General features: G+C 35.9%; 1 protein-coding gene across 1 annotated transcript in view; it reads left to right on the top strand.

Annotated features, from left to right (window-relative positions):
* The window catches only part of LOC150104032 (hemicentin-1-like), a 792,930-nt gene that overhangs the window by 44,159 nt on the left and 731,650 nt on the right, over nt 1-17,121 (top strand). Inside the window, exon 5 of the mRNA XM_090396385.1 lies at nt 16,652-16,936. Within this exon, the coding sequence (XP_090252511.1) occupies nt 16,652-16,936 (285 nt within the window). The remainder of the gene's footprint in view (nt 1-16,651; nt 16,937-17,121) is intronic.

Here is a 17,121-nt window from a genome sequence, read left to right as displayed (position 1 = left end):
AAGGAAAAGTGGAAGGATTTATATAAGGTGGATGGCTTACATTTGAATGGATTTAGGGTGAGGTGTCTTGAAAAAGTATTGTTCAGCAAGAGTTCCAAAGTGCAGAGTCAAGGTAATGTTTACGGGCAATGCATGTAAGCATGGGTCCAGGCAACCCAGAGGTTAGTTAATGGGAGAGTAATCACATAATGTGACAGAAAGTGTAAGGGAGACTGTGGAGTGAAGAGAATATTATAGTTTATATGTATTAATGCCAGAAGTGTTTGGAATAAGGGCAAGGAAATTTTATCATTGGTTAACTCAACTTGGCTAAAAGTTATAAGCATTAGTGAGACTTGGTTGACTGAGGATCATACGGATGGAATACTAAGGATATAGTATATTAAGAATATATGTAATGAGTTGTACATGAGGAGTACAAAGAGCAAGCAAGGAAGGTGACTCACTTAGTAAGGATATGCTAGCAAAGTTGTGTGAGGAGAAAGGAGTTCATTTTGTGAATGTGTGGGATGAGTTTGAGGAATGGATAGAGCTGTATAAAAGAGATGGGCCATTTGAATGGATTTGGTGTGAGTAAGTTGGAGAAACTGTTGCTGCAAGAGAGAATGACTGAAATGAATATAACACCTGAGGAACCAAGAGATGTTGTGGAAAAGTAGAAGAGTAAGGTAGGCAAGTTTGTGAATGGAGAAGTGAGTGGTGTATGTGAAGAAAATAAGAGAGAAGGAACACAGAGTGGACAGGAGAAGGACAAGGTGACACTGTGTGAAAATGATTGCAAGGTGTTGCATTTTGGAGTGCAGAAATATAAGGCTGTGTACTATATTGATAGTGCTGGACTGCACAAAGTGGATGAGATTTGATATCTGGGAGTGATGGTTGACAGTAGACCGAAGTTTAGAGTGCATATTGCAAGTGTTGCAAAGACTGTACATCATGGTGCTGCTATGATAAGAAGTACTCTAACAGGCAGGAATAAGGAAGTGGTTGTGCCACTGTATAAAGCACTGGTCAGACTACACTTCGGCTATTATGCTCAAATTTGGTCACCTGGTTTTCAATGTGATGTGGAAGCATTGGAGAGGGATCAGAGACAAGTGACTAATGAGGATTGTATTGGATTAATCCAGATGGGATTATAAAAAGAGTGGAAGGCAAGAAAGGGAAAAACCAGAGGCCATCCCTGGAAGTTATGTAAGAGTGTCTTGAAGAGGGGTAGATTTTTTTTTACATGGAGAATTGTCAGTGAATGGAACACTTCACCAAAATATGTTGTTAATGCAAGGAGTGTTAAGGATTTTAAGATTCGGTATAAAAATATGTCAGTTGAATGAACTTCCCACAATGAGTCTGCCGACTTCATGGAGGATGCAATAATAACAATAATAATAATTATTATTAAAACAGACTTGAGACCATTGGGGTTGCCTGTGTTTCCACTACTTAAAAGAAGCCACAAGTTTGCTAAGGAGTCCATATATTCACCCTTTATTAGTTCTTTTAGGTTTTACTACTGTGACCACTGTTAAGGATTTGAATAATTTAAAATGAATGTTCAATTCATTAAATTTGTAAGTGACCCGAAAATGCCACTTCCTCGAGTTGTTGCTAACTTCACAAATGGATCTATATCTCAAGTATCTGAATCTTGTATGAATCTGTAAGCATTACCTGAAAACCGTGCCTAATGTCAGCATAGCATAGACACATGCAAGTACTGCCACCACAGGCTATTCAGTTTGTTCAGGGTAAAATGAAAAAAGAAACATAATCAGTCTGTAACCAAGACCTGTGACAAAGTAGTATCAATCACATGTTCATTACAACCTCTTATTATCTGAATCATCATGAATTATGCCCCAACCCCTTCTCCCCTTTTCTTTTCATATCCTGAGATATGAAAAGAAAAGGGGAGAAGGGGTTGGGGCATAATTCAATGCCTGGATGGCAGCTTCCCCTCAAGGCTAGCCTGCCTTAATTTGGCCTTCTCTGCCCAGTGTTTCATAGGATCCCCATCTCCCTATGGGGAAGGGGGGTAATCCTATTATTCATTGTATTTCTTGTTGGTTCTGAAGTTACTGAAGGTAAACAACTGGAAGTGACAGACAAATTGAATTCTGCCATTTCTTAACCTGCTTAGTACTAGTGGTTTTGCACCAATACTTATGAATCCTCTGTCATCAAAGACCAGGCAAAAACTTTAAGAGAGCAAATCCCTCTGTTTAATACCATATCTATTAACTGTTAACTGTTCTGTCAAGATGAATTAATTTACCTGTGGTCCTTTATCCCATTGTTGGATTTGCAGCAAAATTTCTTGATTCAGAAATACTATTGAGCACTTGGATCACCATTTGTGGGTTATTAACTACCAGTGAGTCTTCTTTTTTCTCTTTCCTCTTTTTATTAAAAAAAAAGAAAACTACTTGTTTAGCATGTTTTTTGGGATGTTTGTCTTCAGATATTTGTTTAAATCTACCACTAGGTAGCAGACTGCAAAACATGTGTAATATTATTGAAAACTTGCCAAATAGGTAAGTGTTTTTAAAAACGCATACCTATTTGGTATGTTTTAGGACATTTGTGTTTTGCAGAGTCATGCTCACTGTAGTGTACCACTTAGCAGATTAGTGGGTTAAAGTGGATAGCAACATTTGCAAAGAATTCTACATCCTTTTTTCATATGAAAATTTTGATTTCCAGGATATCAGCTTCTTGGTGTAACTGTATATTTCTTATGGACCATATTGCTTTAAATGCTATTCATAAACATTTGTTTTCAATTGTCTGTAATTTGCTGACATCTGAATCTGCTGTGTGACTCCATGTGGATGAGCCATACATCAGGACTGACTTGATCAGCATCTTGTATAACAGTAGTTTAAGCTCCGTTCTTACCTGTTTATGATGATTTAGTAATGGGTATAGCTGCCCTGTTGCCCTATTTGCTTTTGATCAGACGTGATTGATATCATAAAGATACCAAGTGATTTTATAAGCTAGGTTTTTTAATCCTTTTTTCCCAAGTAAGTCAAGTTTGCAGCTGCACGTAGTGCAACACTAGGCAACTAGTGGTAAAGGTGGAGCAAGCTTTGATCACTTTCCTTAGAATTTTCCTCTAATGCAAAGCACATTTCCTTGCAGAAATGTATGATGCTATGCATTAAGGTAATGGTCACTACCCATACCGGTTTCGACCTTTATTGAGGTCTCGTCAGTGGGAGCCAGACCTAAAGAATGCCAAGGGCGAAGTAATACAGAGCTTATAAATATTTTACCTAAACAAGTTGTCATAAGGTGCTTTGACCTCATTAAATAAAAATCTCAGGATGAGAGTAATTATGTAGAAAGTTTTTAACCCTGGGTATATACTATGTTAAAGATACCAAGCAATTTTATAAGCTAGGTTTATTAATCCTTTTTCCCAAGTAAGCAAACAGACAAGTAAGTCAAGTTTGCTGCTGCACGTAGTGCAACTTGACTTACTTGTCTGTTTGCTTACTTGGGAAAAAGGATTAATAAACCTAGCTTACAAAATTGCTTGGTATCTTTAACATAGTATATACCCAAGGTAAAAAACTTTCTACATATTACTCTCATCCTGAAATTTTTATTTAATGAGGTCAAAGCACCTTATGACAACTTGTTTAGGTAAAATATTTATAAGCTCTGTATTGACACGGTATGACAGAGAAGAGTTTAGAAGGAGGGCCATAATCGCAAATGACATTATGCGCAGGTTATGCAGACAGTGTGGTGTGGAATTTGTGGATGTGTGGAATGAGTTTGATGGGCAAAAGGATTTATACAAGATGGATGGTCTGCATTTGAATGGATTTGGTGTGCGGAGACTGGAAAAAGTGTTGGTGAATGAAGTGAAAATGGATGTGCAGAATCAGGGAAACTAAAACTACCAAGGAGGGGGGGGGGGGATATGCAGACTTCAGTGAAACAGTTGAGTGTAAGAATGTATATAATGTACCCGAGCCTACTAAGGACAAGGAATCAGAATGGGATAGTTAGAATAACGCATCAAGATAGGGGGTGTGACAAAGGGACCTCTGCATTTCATGTATACTAATGCCAGGAGTATTAGGAACAAGAAGGAAGAATTTTTGGACTTGATTGGCTCTTCCTGGCCACAGGTTATTGGCATTAGTGGATTATATCATTAGAAGATTATATCATCTTCCGTCAGCCATTAACATGGCTAACGGAAGATGATATAATTAAGGGGATAGAATGTGTAGGTTATAGTGTGTTTAGGAGGGACAGAGAGAAAAAAATGGGGGGGGAGAGGAGTGTTATTGATGATAGCTGATGAATGGCAGCCAAGGAGAATTGAAGTTGTATCGCAGGATAGTGAAAAGAGCTCATTTGAGGCTATTTGGTGCGAGATTGAGACTGGTAGAACAATATACAGTTGGGTGCTGCTATAGACCAGGTGATAGAATAGATGGTGGAGATAGTATGCATAAACAAATTGATGAAATGAGTGGAAGGAGGGTAATTATTATGGGGGATTTCAACTATGGTAACATTGATTGGAAGGAGGAGAGGACACATGTGAGGAAGGAAATGGATTTTATTCAATTATTAAGGGATAACTATCTGAGACAGCATGTAATTGAAAATACTAGAGGTATGAGAATGCTTGACCTGATAATAGCATCTGAGAATTTGACTGTAATGAATATGACCATGTTGCCACCTATTGGTGAGAGTGATCATAAGGTCTTGACTTGGGAGGTAGCTAAAGGTGTGGAATTTTCAATTAAGACAGGGTATAGGTGGAATTACCGTGCTGGCAAGTATGACAAGCTTAGGAGATTGCTTGGATCAGTGCCATGGCATGTACAACTGTAAGGGCTGGATGTCGATAGAGAATGGGAAGTGGTCTAGGAGCATTTACAGGAGGTTATGGCTGATTGTATACCTAGGGTCCAAATAGTAAAACAAGTAGGGATTAAATGGATGAATAACACCATTAATCTTGAGCTGCAAAAAAAAAAAAAAGAAACAACTGTGGAGGGAATTTAAAAAAAGAGGTGACCTGCAGGCCCACCAACGGTATAAAGTGCAGGCCAGAAGGGTAATGAGTGTAGTAAAAAAAAAGCAAAAGCGGTTTATGAAAGGAAATTAGCTATGCAAGCCAAAGAGAATCCCAAACAGTTCTTTAAATATGCTGCAAAAAAAAAAAAAAAAACTGTACATGGCAAAATGATTTTGAGGAATGACGATGGTAAGGAGGTCACTGAATCAGTCGATATAGTGGAGTAACTGAGCGAGCACTTTGCAGGAGTATATCATCACACATCACAACAGGTGGTGACATTGAAAATATGAAGGAACCATTATTTTATACGAGAATTGTGATGAATGAAGTGGAGGTGGATAGTCTATTACAGAACCTTAATGTGAATACATCTGCGGGATTGGATGGTATACCGGCACGGGTCTTACGTGAAGCAGCTAAAGAATTATCAATGCCCTTGACCATGCTGTTTAATCTGAGTCTCAGGTCTGGTTTAGTCCCGAAGGTGTGGAAAGAGGGGAAAATAGTTCCACTGCATAAAGGAGGATCCAAGACTACTGTTGCAAATTACCGACTGATTAGCATATCAGGAGTCGTTTTCAAGGTCTCGGAGAAAGTAGTCAAGGGAAAAATGCAGGAATGGATTGATGAAAATGAGATACTGTATGGGGGGAGAGCATGGCTTTGTGAAGGGTAGATCATGCCTCAGTAACTTGCTCAAGTTTTATAACAGAGTGATTGCTCAACTGGATAAGGGTAATGTGTTTACAGTGATACGGCTGGACCTGGCTAAAGCATTTGACAGGATACCACATGGAATTCTGATCAGTTAACTACATCATATCAGAATAGATATAGGGTTGGTGAGATGGATAGGTGGGTGGTTAATGGAGAGATATCACTGAGTAGTTTATTCAGGAGTAGAGTCCAAAAGACAGTCTGTGACTAGTGGTTTGCTCCAGGGTTCTGTTCTTGGACCACTGCTGTTTAATTTGTTCATTAACGATATAGGGAAAGCTCTAAGAGGAGCAATTCATTTGTTCGCTGATGATGCAAAGTTGGGTAGGGCAATAGTGAATGCATAAGATGTCAAAATCTTGCAGGACGACTTGGATAAATTGGAGTTCTGGGCTAAGGAGAATGGATGTCAATTTAATGTGACAAAATGTAAGGTTATGCATTTTGGAGTGAAAAGATTAGCAGCAGTATACCACATTGGTGGAACTGTACTCCAGGAATTGATGAGACCAGGGATTTGGGAGTGTTGGTGGATAGGGAGATGAAGTTTAGCGGCACATTGCAAAAGTAGCTAAATCAGCTCATCAACTCACTTGGTTGTTGAAAAATACCTTGACGAGCAGAGACAAGCAAGTTATTGTACCTCTGTACCGAGCCTTGATAAGACCTCATCTCGACTACTGTGCCCAGATTTGGTCACCTAGGTTTCTTCTTGATGGGGAGTAGGTGGAGTGGATCCAGAGACTAGTGACAAAGATGATAACAAGTCTATGGAATGAACCTTATGAGAACAGGTTGAAGATTTGTGGGTTGCAGAAATTAGTTGATAGGCGGAAAAAGGGAGATATGATTGAGACATTCAAATTGCTTTTAAACCACCTCCCATGCACTGTCAAATAGAAATTGAAAGTGCATGGGAGGTGGTTAAAAAGTGTTTGCATGAAGCAATGGCTGACTGTAAATCTAGAGTCCGAATAATAACTCAAGTAGGAGTTAAATGGATGAATAACACCATTAAGCTTGAGCTGCAAAAAAAAGAAACAACTATGCAGGGAATTTAAGGAGAAAGGTGACTGGCAGGCACACGAACGGTATAAAGCGCAAGCCAGAAGGGGTAAGAAAAGCAAAAAAGGATTACGAAAGAACATTGGCCATGCAGTCTAAAGAGAATCCTAAACAGTTTTTTCGATACGTTGTAAGTAAAAGAAAAAATGTATATGGCATAATGATTTTAAAGAATGCTGATGGTAGGGAGGTAACTGAATCAGTTTATATAGTTGAATTACTGAGCGAACACTTTGCAAGAGTATATCATCCAGGTGGTGGCATTTCAGAAGTGAATGAACCAATAGATTATACGGGAATTATGGTGATTGAGGTGGAGGTGAGTAGTCTATTGCAAAACCTCAATGTCAATACATCTGTGGGATTGGATGGTATACCAGCTCGTGTTGTACATGAAGCGGCTAAAGAATTGTCAGTACCCTTGACCATTTTGTTTAATTTGAGCCTCGGATCTGGGTCAGTTCCAAGGGGGTGGAAAGAGTTCAAAATAGTTCCACTGCATAAAGGTGGGTCCAAGCTGCTGCTGTTGAAAATTACTGGCCAATCAGCATAACAGGAATCATTATCAAGGGCTTGGAGAAAATAGTCAAGAGGAAAATACAAGATTGGATAGAAGAAAATGGGATACTGTATCAGGGACAGCATCGTTTTGTGAAGGGTAGGTCATGCCTGAGTAACTTGCTCACATATTATAACACAGTGATGGCTGAACTGGATAAGGATAATGGGTTTACAGTGATTCTACTGGACCTTGCTAAGGCCTTTGACAGGGTACCACATGGAATTCTAATCAGTAAATTGCAGCATATGGGGATGGATATAGGGTTGGTGAGATGGATAGGAGGGTGGTTGATGGTGAGATACCAGAGAGTGGTTTATTTAGGAGTGGAGTCGAAGAGATGGCTTGTGACTAGTGGTGTGCTGCGGGGTTCTGTTCTTGGACCACTACTTTTCAATTTGTTCATTAACGATATAGGAAAGGATATGAGAGGAAGTGTTCACTTGTTTTCTGATGATGCAAAGTTGGGTAGAGCAATTGTGAGTGCACAGGATGTGAAAATTTTGCAAGATGATTTGGAATATTTGGAGGACTGGGCTAGGGAAAATGGATGTCAATTTAATGTGGCAAGGTTATGCATTTTGGAGTGAAAAGATTAGCAGCAGTATATCACATTGGTGGAACCGTACTCCAGGAGATTGATGAGGCCAGGGATTTGGTAGTGTTGGTGGATAGGGAGTTGAAGTTTAGGGGGCACATTGCAAAGATGGCTAAATCAGCTCATCAAATCACTTGAGTACTGAGAAATACTTTAACAAGCAGAGACAAACAAGAAGATATTTTTGAGAATAGGACTGGTGGTGGGAGGACTAGGGTCCAAACATGGAAGCTGGGCAAGAATGTGGTTAACAAGGGTGTTAGAACTAGGTTTTTTACTTGGAGAGTGGTAAATGAGTGGAATTAGCTGCCAGAGTCTGTTGTGGGTGCTATGACCGTGAATGAGTTCAAGGTGAGGTATGATAGATACTGTGTGAATGTTGAATAGTTGTTCTTGACATGATGTTAGGGCCTCCCTTGATGAGTCTCTCGACTCCTTGGAGTTGCTCGAAATAATAATAATAATAATAATAATAATAGAGTGGCGAGAACACGAATGGTCAGTGAGTTCAAGGAGTGGTATGATAGACTTTGTGTTTCCTAGGAAGGACCTCCCATGATGAGTCTTTTGACTCCATGGAGGCCTGAATAATAATAATAATAATAATAATAATAATAATAATCTCTAAGCTTTCTCAGTGGGGATTGCTCACTTAAAATTTGTAAAGCAATTGCAACAATTGTAAAGGCATTGGACAGAATACCACATGGAAATCCGTTATGCAAATTAGAAGAAATGTAGATGGATATGACACTGGTTAAGTGGTTAAGAGGGTGGCTGCTGGACAGATATCAAAAAAGTGGTATATGGAGGTGCAGAATTGAGGCGAAAAAGTTGATTAGTAGTGTGCCGCTAGGTTCAGTGCTGGAACCATTGCTGTTTAGTTTGTACATAAAAGATATAGGAAATAACCTAAAAGGAAATATTCACTTGTTTGCTGATGATGCAAAATTTGATAGAGTAATAGTTAATCAAGGCGATGTGTAGATCTTTCAGGATGATTTAAATAGGCAGTCAGTATATGGACAAAGGTTAATGAGTGTCAGTTTAATGTGGAGAAATGTTAAGCTATGCATTTTGGGATAAATAGATTGCAAGCTATGTATCACATTGATGGCACTGTACTCCAGGAAATAGATGAAGCTAGAGATTTAGGGGTTGGAGATAAGGAAGTTGTGATTTCTCTTTATGAGGCCTTGATATGCTCACATCTGGATTATTTTGCTGAAGCCTGGCCCTCTGGGAATGAGGGAGCAGTGGAGAGGATTCAGAGGTGAGCAACCAAGATGGTTTGTGGCCTGTGGATTGTTCCGTATGAGAATTGATTAAGGGTGTGTGGATTGCAAAAGTTGGTTGATAGGAGGAAAAGAGGAGATACGATAGAAACATTTAAGTTGCTTATAGGGTTTTATAGGATAGATGCAAAGGAAATGTTTCAGCACTTGGCTAGAATGATCAGAACAAGGGGTCATCCCTAGAAGTTGAATAAAGGTGTGGTTAGTAGGGGTGTGAGGACTAGATTTTTTGCTTGGAGAGTTGGAGTGAGTGGAATGGGTTGCCAGAGTCAGTTGTGAATGCTTTTGTCTGTTAATGGGTTCAAGAAGAGGTATGATAGATTTTGGGGATAAATTGTTTGTCCTGCGATGAGTCTTTGGACTCCATGGAAGGTGTCTATATAATAATAATAATAATAATAATAATTCTAAATTCTAAGTTTAGAGAAAAGATTTAAAAAATGGGGAAAAATGGAATAAATCTAGTAACAAGCTGGTACTGATCTCCACATTAGCCTCAAACCCAAAGTCACTAAAGATAGGATGACTAAGTCTCAGTGAGTCACAATGAGTCACCTGAAATAGATTAGTGACTGAGAACAAGATCGCTATTAGTCCTCTGGGCACTCAGATCCAAAACTGGGCAGTGAAATTTAATACCATAGCAATCATATATCAGACAATTGCATTATTCATAACTGAACTCTTGGTCAGCGCACAATTGTAATTAATGAAGAAATATCTGAAAGGCTTCTTTTCAGCGATTATAAGTTAATAGAAATAAGGTGTCATTATCAGAGCCTACACACACACACACACACACACAGACACATACTGCTTATATATATATATATATATGAGTTTTATACGAGCTTATATATACTGCTCGTATATACAGTACTGTATATATCAGTGGCGTCGTGTGCCCATTTCGGTTGGGTGTGCTGTCATATGGGTTATACAACATGTGCTACAAATTTCATGTCAATTTGACCATATGCATGGGCATTCGTCCACAGAAAATTTTTCAGGGGTGGGGGAGAAGCTTGGAGACAAATAATTACATCAATAAACGTCTTTTAGCATTTTTTGATGTAAGTATTTGTTGATGTAAACTATAAATACATTACTTTCATTTTACATCAATTTTAATGATCTTTAATTCTTGGGGAAAAAAAGTATTCAGAATTAATAGTTTTCAGCACAATTTCATATATAAAAAATTGACCAGCATATGTTATTAAAAATCAACTAATTAATTAATCCCAAAATCCTAAATTAAATTATTTCAGTTTAAAACCAAAAAAATCATAAAACTAACGGGTAAAATAATATTGAATTATATGCACTTACCTTTTAAAAATGTATTTTTCTGTTTAAATTTGTTTCACTATAAATTTACAATTTACACTTCACTCAGTGAATCATTAGACACAGATGAAGGTGAAGATTAAAATAGAAATAACCAGTAAAACATAGAGGAAATAACTGTAAACAACACGGAAAGTTAGTGTATATATCAGTGATGGCGAACCTATGACACGCGTATCAGCACTGAAACACTTGGTTTCAGGTGACACACCTTGGATGTTGAAAAATATTGGTATTTTTCAACATCCATTTTTATTCTGATGAAAAAACTGCGATAAATCATGTAAGATCGCTCTCAGTTAATGCGAAGGTAGGTTTGTGCATTGAAAGAACTTTCTACCAGTAGTCAGCAACAGAAAAGTCATTAAATGTAATATAAGTTTGTAATTTCACTTTATTAAATGAATTGTATAATATGAATTCATAAATTTTATATCAATGTCCTATTAAATAAATAGCCTAATATGATATGTATAAGTAACCATCTGTGATTATGTAGTTACATTTATAATGCATGTATGCAAGTGGCACATCAACAACGTCAGTATTTAAAAAAAAAAAAATGTTTGACACACCTGGGTAAAAAAGTTCGCCATCACTGGTATATATATTCAATGTAGAAACATTTAAAGTTTGCACATTCAAAACTGTTCTCTCGTTGGCTTCATTGTTGGGCGTATGCATGCGTATAGCATCCCGCAAACGCCAGTATTTGATCGCAGCACAATGACAGTCTGAAAGGTTGTAACTCAGGTTGTTGTTGAGATGTTGGTGTTGAGAATGATTTCTTTTGATTCTATTATCTTTCTTTCTAATTCATCCTGGCAACGGAAAATGTTATCAGACTTGTCACATAGACTGTATGGCTAAGTTTTTTTTCATTAGAATTGGCCGAGAACAGAACATGAGACAAAGCACTGACTCACGTTCTCTTGTAACTGAAGTTAGTAATGTCCAGTAAAAAAGATTAAATCTATTTGTTTTCAATTGTGGGTGCTTTGTCTAGTCATGTTCTGTTCTCCGCTGATTCTAATGAAGAAAACTTAGCCATACAATCCTATGGGACACGTCTGCTAACATTTTTCGTTGCCAGGATGAATTAGAAAGAAAGATAGTAGAATCAAAAGAAATCATTCTCAATCCCTATATCTCAACAACAACCTGAGTTACAACCTTTCAGTTAAAACTGTCATTGTGCTACGATCAAATACTGGCATTCGCGAGATGCTATATGCATGCATATGCCCAACAATGAAGCCAATGAGAGAACAGTTTTGAATGCCCAGACTTCAATGTTTCTACGTTGAATATATATACACCTAAACCTCTTTTTATGCGAATTTTTTTACGCGAATTTGGAGTTATGCGAATTGAGATATCAAAAATAATTTTTTTACGTGATTTTTATTCAATTTTACGTGACCAACCTAAAGTCTAAGTTAGGAAAAAATCCGTGATTCAAGAAAATTCTGAGAATTTTGTAGAATTGCATTCTCGTTTCAATTAAGAAAATTCTAAATTCTAGAAAATTCTGAGATTTTTTTTTTTTTGCATTCTCGTTTCAATTAAGAAAATTCTAAATTCTTACGAATTTCATTTATTGGGAATTCCTTTGTTCAATTCTGAATGAAGAGAAATTTAAATTATTAATACTCTCCTCAGAATCCAACATAATCCACCATGGCAAAGGCTACATTTGTAAATATTATTTAATGTAAATCACTTGTTAATAATTTAATATTCATATAACTACCTTTAATTTTATCTAATATTTAATTATTTAATCCAGAATATATGTATTAATAGTAGAAAAACTCTGTGTTAAAATATTATCAAGCTATTTAGCTTATTTCTATGTTAATATAGAATTTATATTTGATAATTTAACTGCACATTAATTGAAATGTAAATATTCTTTATTTATTCCTATTTGTAGAAGTTTAGCGTTATGCAATACCTCAATTTTATTATGTTTTGTTTTGTTGTCATGGAGACGTATGTAAGTGAGCCAGCATGTTTTGGAACACCACGTGAGGAGAAGGTTTATTGAAAAGAGTTTTAGAAAGAAATCACGAGAATAATTTAGGCGGAAAGAACAGATATATAAGCGATGAACACTGAAATTATTAATTTATTAAAGAGAGATTAGATAGATTAAAAGAGAGAGAAAGGAGAGGATTGGCATTAGGTTGGAATCGGAGCATTCGGCATTCGGGAATCACAGTGCGATAATAGCGAGTCGGCAAGTCACTCAAGCAGCTAAATAAAGTCTACTAGTCGAGAGGTGGTTAGCTAATAAGTTGTAGAATAACAATTATAGCTACAGAAGACAGCTGAGTGACTACTAAATAGACTAGCAATACTTGAATTGAGATTTAATTTCAGGACCGACCTGCCAAGGACACACAGAATCTTGAAATAAAGCACGGAGTTACTTGAGTAGTAGAGGCTGTAAAGTTGAAGTTTACCGTTAGCAGTGTTTAGAATTATAGTGCCTAAAGAATTATTTGAATGCAGGAGGAATGAACAACTGTGCATATAAAACCCCAAGTTAAGAATTATTGTGTGTTGCCTTATTTCATGAGTGATCAGTAGTACTTTATGCAACAACGTTTGTTTATGTGTATTGTGACCTATGATTAATTCAGTTATTGCTTAGAAGAATTTATTTAATGAGTGCCATTTACTGTTTAAAGTGTTTACAGTTATAAAAAGTATATATGTATAAGTAGATGAAGATAGAAGATTATCAGTAAGATTATTCCAACCATTAATATTCCTATACAGAGAAATGTGTGAGTTTCATCCTAGAATTTCCCTATACTAACAGTAACTATTTCGGAAATTAGGTGAAGTGTAAATTTAAAAGTGTTTGTTTGCGAAGAGGTGTTACTGCGATTTTATTGTATTTGGAACTAAAGGAACTGTGAGAAGACTGTATTAGAGATAACAGATTTCCATTGTCTGAGTTTATATGACAGTATTATCAGAAAGGCTGAAGTGTTTATAATAATTTAATTAGTGATTTGATCGTATGTGTAAAATTTGTGATTTTAAAATTAAATGTTTGTTTTTGTTAATCAAAAGTTGTATTTTGACTGAATCTCTTTTACTGCACCATTCATAAAATATTCGAACCAAAGCAGGTAAATCAAGTAAGATAAATATTCTTGGCCAGTATATATAATATTAACACCTAAAAGGAGAGATAGTTGTGAGTTGGTTTATCTTCAATTCTTGAACTAATTCAGACTAACAACATCAACTAGCAACCTTCTATTTTGTTTAAGAACATCATAGTAAATAACATGTCGGATCCAAGGTATAGATTAAGACGAAGTAGTATCCAACACCTCGAATTACATAACTGACTGCGCATAATAAAAGCAGTCCTTAGCAGTTTGAATTTGGTCTTTGAGTAGACAAAACACTTATCGCATTTTTTGCATTTGCATTTTTTAAGTCAAATCGAAATAAAAAAATCGCATTATAAAATTAATAATTTTGCCAAGAAATAATAAACGGTAATTTTCAAACTTTCATTTCATTAACCGCAGATTTTAATCCACCCCTCACATGATGTTGCCGATAACCAAAAAAAAAAAAAAAAGGGAAAACCTTGGATATAAAAATTCAAATTTTAGATCATCTTCAAACTGGGGAAGGGACGAAGGCTGTGGGTAAGCATTTTGGAGTCCGTGAATCAACTGTCAGATCTATAAAGAAAAATGAAGAGACTATTAGAAAAGCGGTATGTTCTGGTACAAAATCGAGTGCAAAATTATCATCATACACAAGAGATGTTGTTCTAGAAAAGGCCGAAAAAGCTTTAGTGATGTGGATAGAAGATAATGTACAAAAGAGAATGCCAGTTGACGGAAATTCCATCAAGCAATCAGCATTGAGATTTTATGAACAGATTAAAAAACTGCAGCCAGATACTTCATCTCAATCGAGGAAAAAATGAATTTCATACAAGCAATGGTTGGCTGGCTAAATTTATTAAAATACATGTTCTTCATAATATAAAAATTAAAGGTGAAACGGCTTCTGCTGATGAAACAGCTGCTAAAGCATTTCCACCAAAACTTGCTAAAATAATTGAAGATGGAGGTTACACTCGTGAACAAGTTTGGAATATGAATGAAATCGGCCTTTTCTGAAAAAAATGTCAAACAGAACTTACGTATCAAAAATGCAAAAAACTGTTGGTGTGTTCAAAGCAGCAAAGGATCGCATAACACTCCTATTTTGTTCAAGCGCTTTAGGAGATCGGATGTTAAAACCGCTGCTCATAAATTGATCATTAAGCCCACGGCCAATGAAAGGCGTAGATATTCAAAAATTGCCAGTTCATTGGATGGCCAAACAAAAAAAGCTTGGGTGACCATTGATATTTTCACGGAGTGGGTCCACAAACATTTTGTGCCAGAAGTTAGATGCTATTTGAATGACAAGGGTCTCAAATTTAAAGTGCTTTTGATTCTTGATAATGCACCCGGTCATCCTGTCATAGAACACTCAAATGTGCATTTTTTTTTTTTCTGCCCAATACCACATCGTTGCTACAACCTCCAGATCAGGGTATAATTGCAACTTTTAAAATATATTATGGCAGACGAACATTTCAGTACATTTTGAACAAGCTAAATGATGATGAAACACTGTCAGTTATAGATGTGTGGAAAAAAATTTCAATTATGGATTGTATTGATCAGGTTCGATTATCGTTATCTGAATTGAGACCAAAAACTATGAATGCATGCCGGAAAGCTATTTGGCCTGCATGTGTTAAAGAGAATGCTCCTGTTCCCTTCAATCATACTGCAGAATTCCCTAATATAATAAGTTTGGCATGTGAAATTGGCGGAGAAGGATTCGATGATCTTACGTCGGCAGATATCGAAGAATTGTTAACTGATAAACCTCTTAGCGAAGACGAAATAGTGGAGATTGTTTCTGAGACTCCTGAAAGCAAAGAAGTTAATGATAATGATCAAGATAATCCTACTTTTACTGCTGATATTATTAAAGAAGGTCTTAACCTCCCAGTAATTTAGGTAATTATTTTGCCCGACATGATCCAAATGAAGAACGTGCTGGGAAGTTTTCACGTGAGCTTAAGTTGTTAATGTTTTCATACAGAGAATTATATTGCGACTTATCTAAAGCATCAACACAGCAAATAATAACTGAGTTCATGCCTAAAACTACTGAAACAACCAGTGGTACATTTGTTCAAGACATGACAAGAAGAATTCCACAAGCTGAGGTGGAAGTCGATGAGATAATACCGTATCTAGTAGTTCTAGTGATATTACAGTCTCAAGAAAATGAAAGCTTTCACGTTTATTGTCAGAAACTGATAGCGAATAACATATTTTTTTTTATAGAATCCTTAGTAAACAACTGAAATGAATATATTTTTTTTAAGTTATTAAAATTCATTATATGTATGTGTGTTCTCCATGAAATGTAAATAAAAATCTTATGATCCTAACAAATTTAATGTTTTTTTTTTTCATATTTTGCTTATATTTCAGGTCTGGAACCAATCGTCACTTTTTCTATGGAGTCAGTAGCTCTTTTTATGCGTAATTTTTAGCAATGTATCTATCACATAAAAAGAGTTTTAAGTGTACAGTAACTTTCCGTGTTATTTACAGTTATTTTCTCTATGTTTTACTGATTATTTCTTTTTTAATGTGCACCTGAAGAAGGCTGATACAAGCTGAAACTAGTTGTGCTATTAAACTTTTTTTCATTTTTCTCTAGTCATTCAATATTTTTTTAAAAAATGTATATCAACCAAGTAAATCAATCTTCCTACATATATATAAGTACATTTTAGTGATGTCCAGTAAAAAGATTAAATCTGTTGTTTTCAATTGTCTACCAACAAAATTTAAATTCTTATGGGAAAATTTTTCATGTTGCACGATATTAAGAATATTGTTATTTTTTAGTAAATGATATTTGAGACTATTCCTTTGATTTTTTGAAATTTTTAGTTCCACCTAAAATTGAAAATAGTGGTGTTCCAGTATATATTTCCTCAGTACTAAACCAGCCAGCTATAATTGAATGTCCTGTCTCAGGTATACCATTTCCAGCAGTGTTTTGGTTTAAAAATGGATGGCCTATAATTTCTGATTCTCAGAAGAGAAATAAAATCATTAAAGATGGCACAGAATTACATATTGTAAACTCTCAACATAGTGATGCAGGAACTTATACTTGTCTTGCTTCTAATATCGCTGGTAATAGTTCAAAAGAATTCATTCTCAGTGTGTTAGGTAAGTTGCATCCACTTGTTTTATTTTTATGTATTATTATTATTAATCTCACACATATGACATAGTGAAATTTATGGCATCTATTTATAATATATATATATATATATATATTATAAATAGATAAATGCAACTACAATAAACTGTTAGAGTCCTCATGTATTAATATTTTTTCTAATGCTAGTTTA

This window comes from Typopeltis vanoorti, chromosome 8 (assembly GCF_054136105.1).
Source record: "Typopeltis vanoorti isolate ZY-2024b chromosome 8, IOZ_Tvanoo_1.0, whole genome shotgun sequence".
NCBI lineage: Eukaryota > Metazoa > Arthropoda > Arachnida > Uropygi > Thelyphonidae > Typopeltis > Typopeltis vanoorti.
Note: the sequence above shows the minus strand (reverse complement) of the source record. Positions and strands in the feature narration are given on the sequence as shown.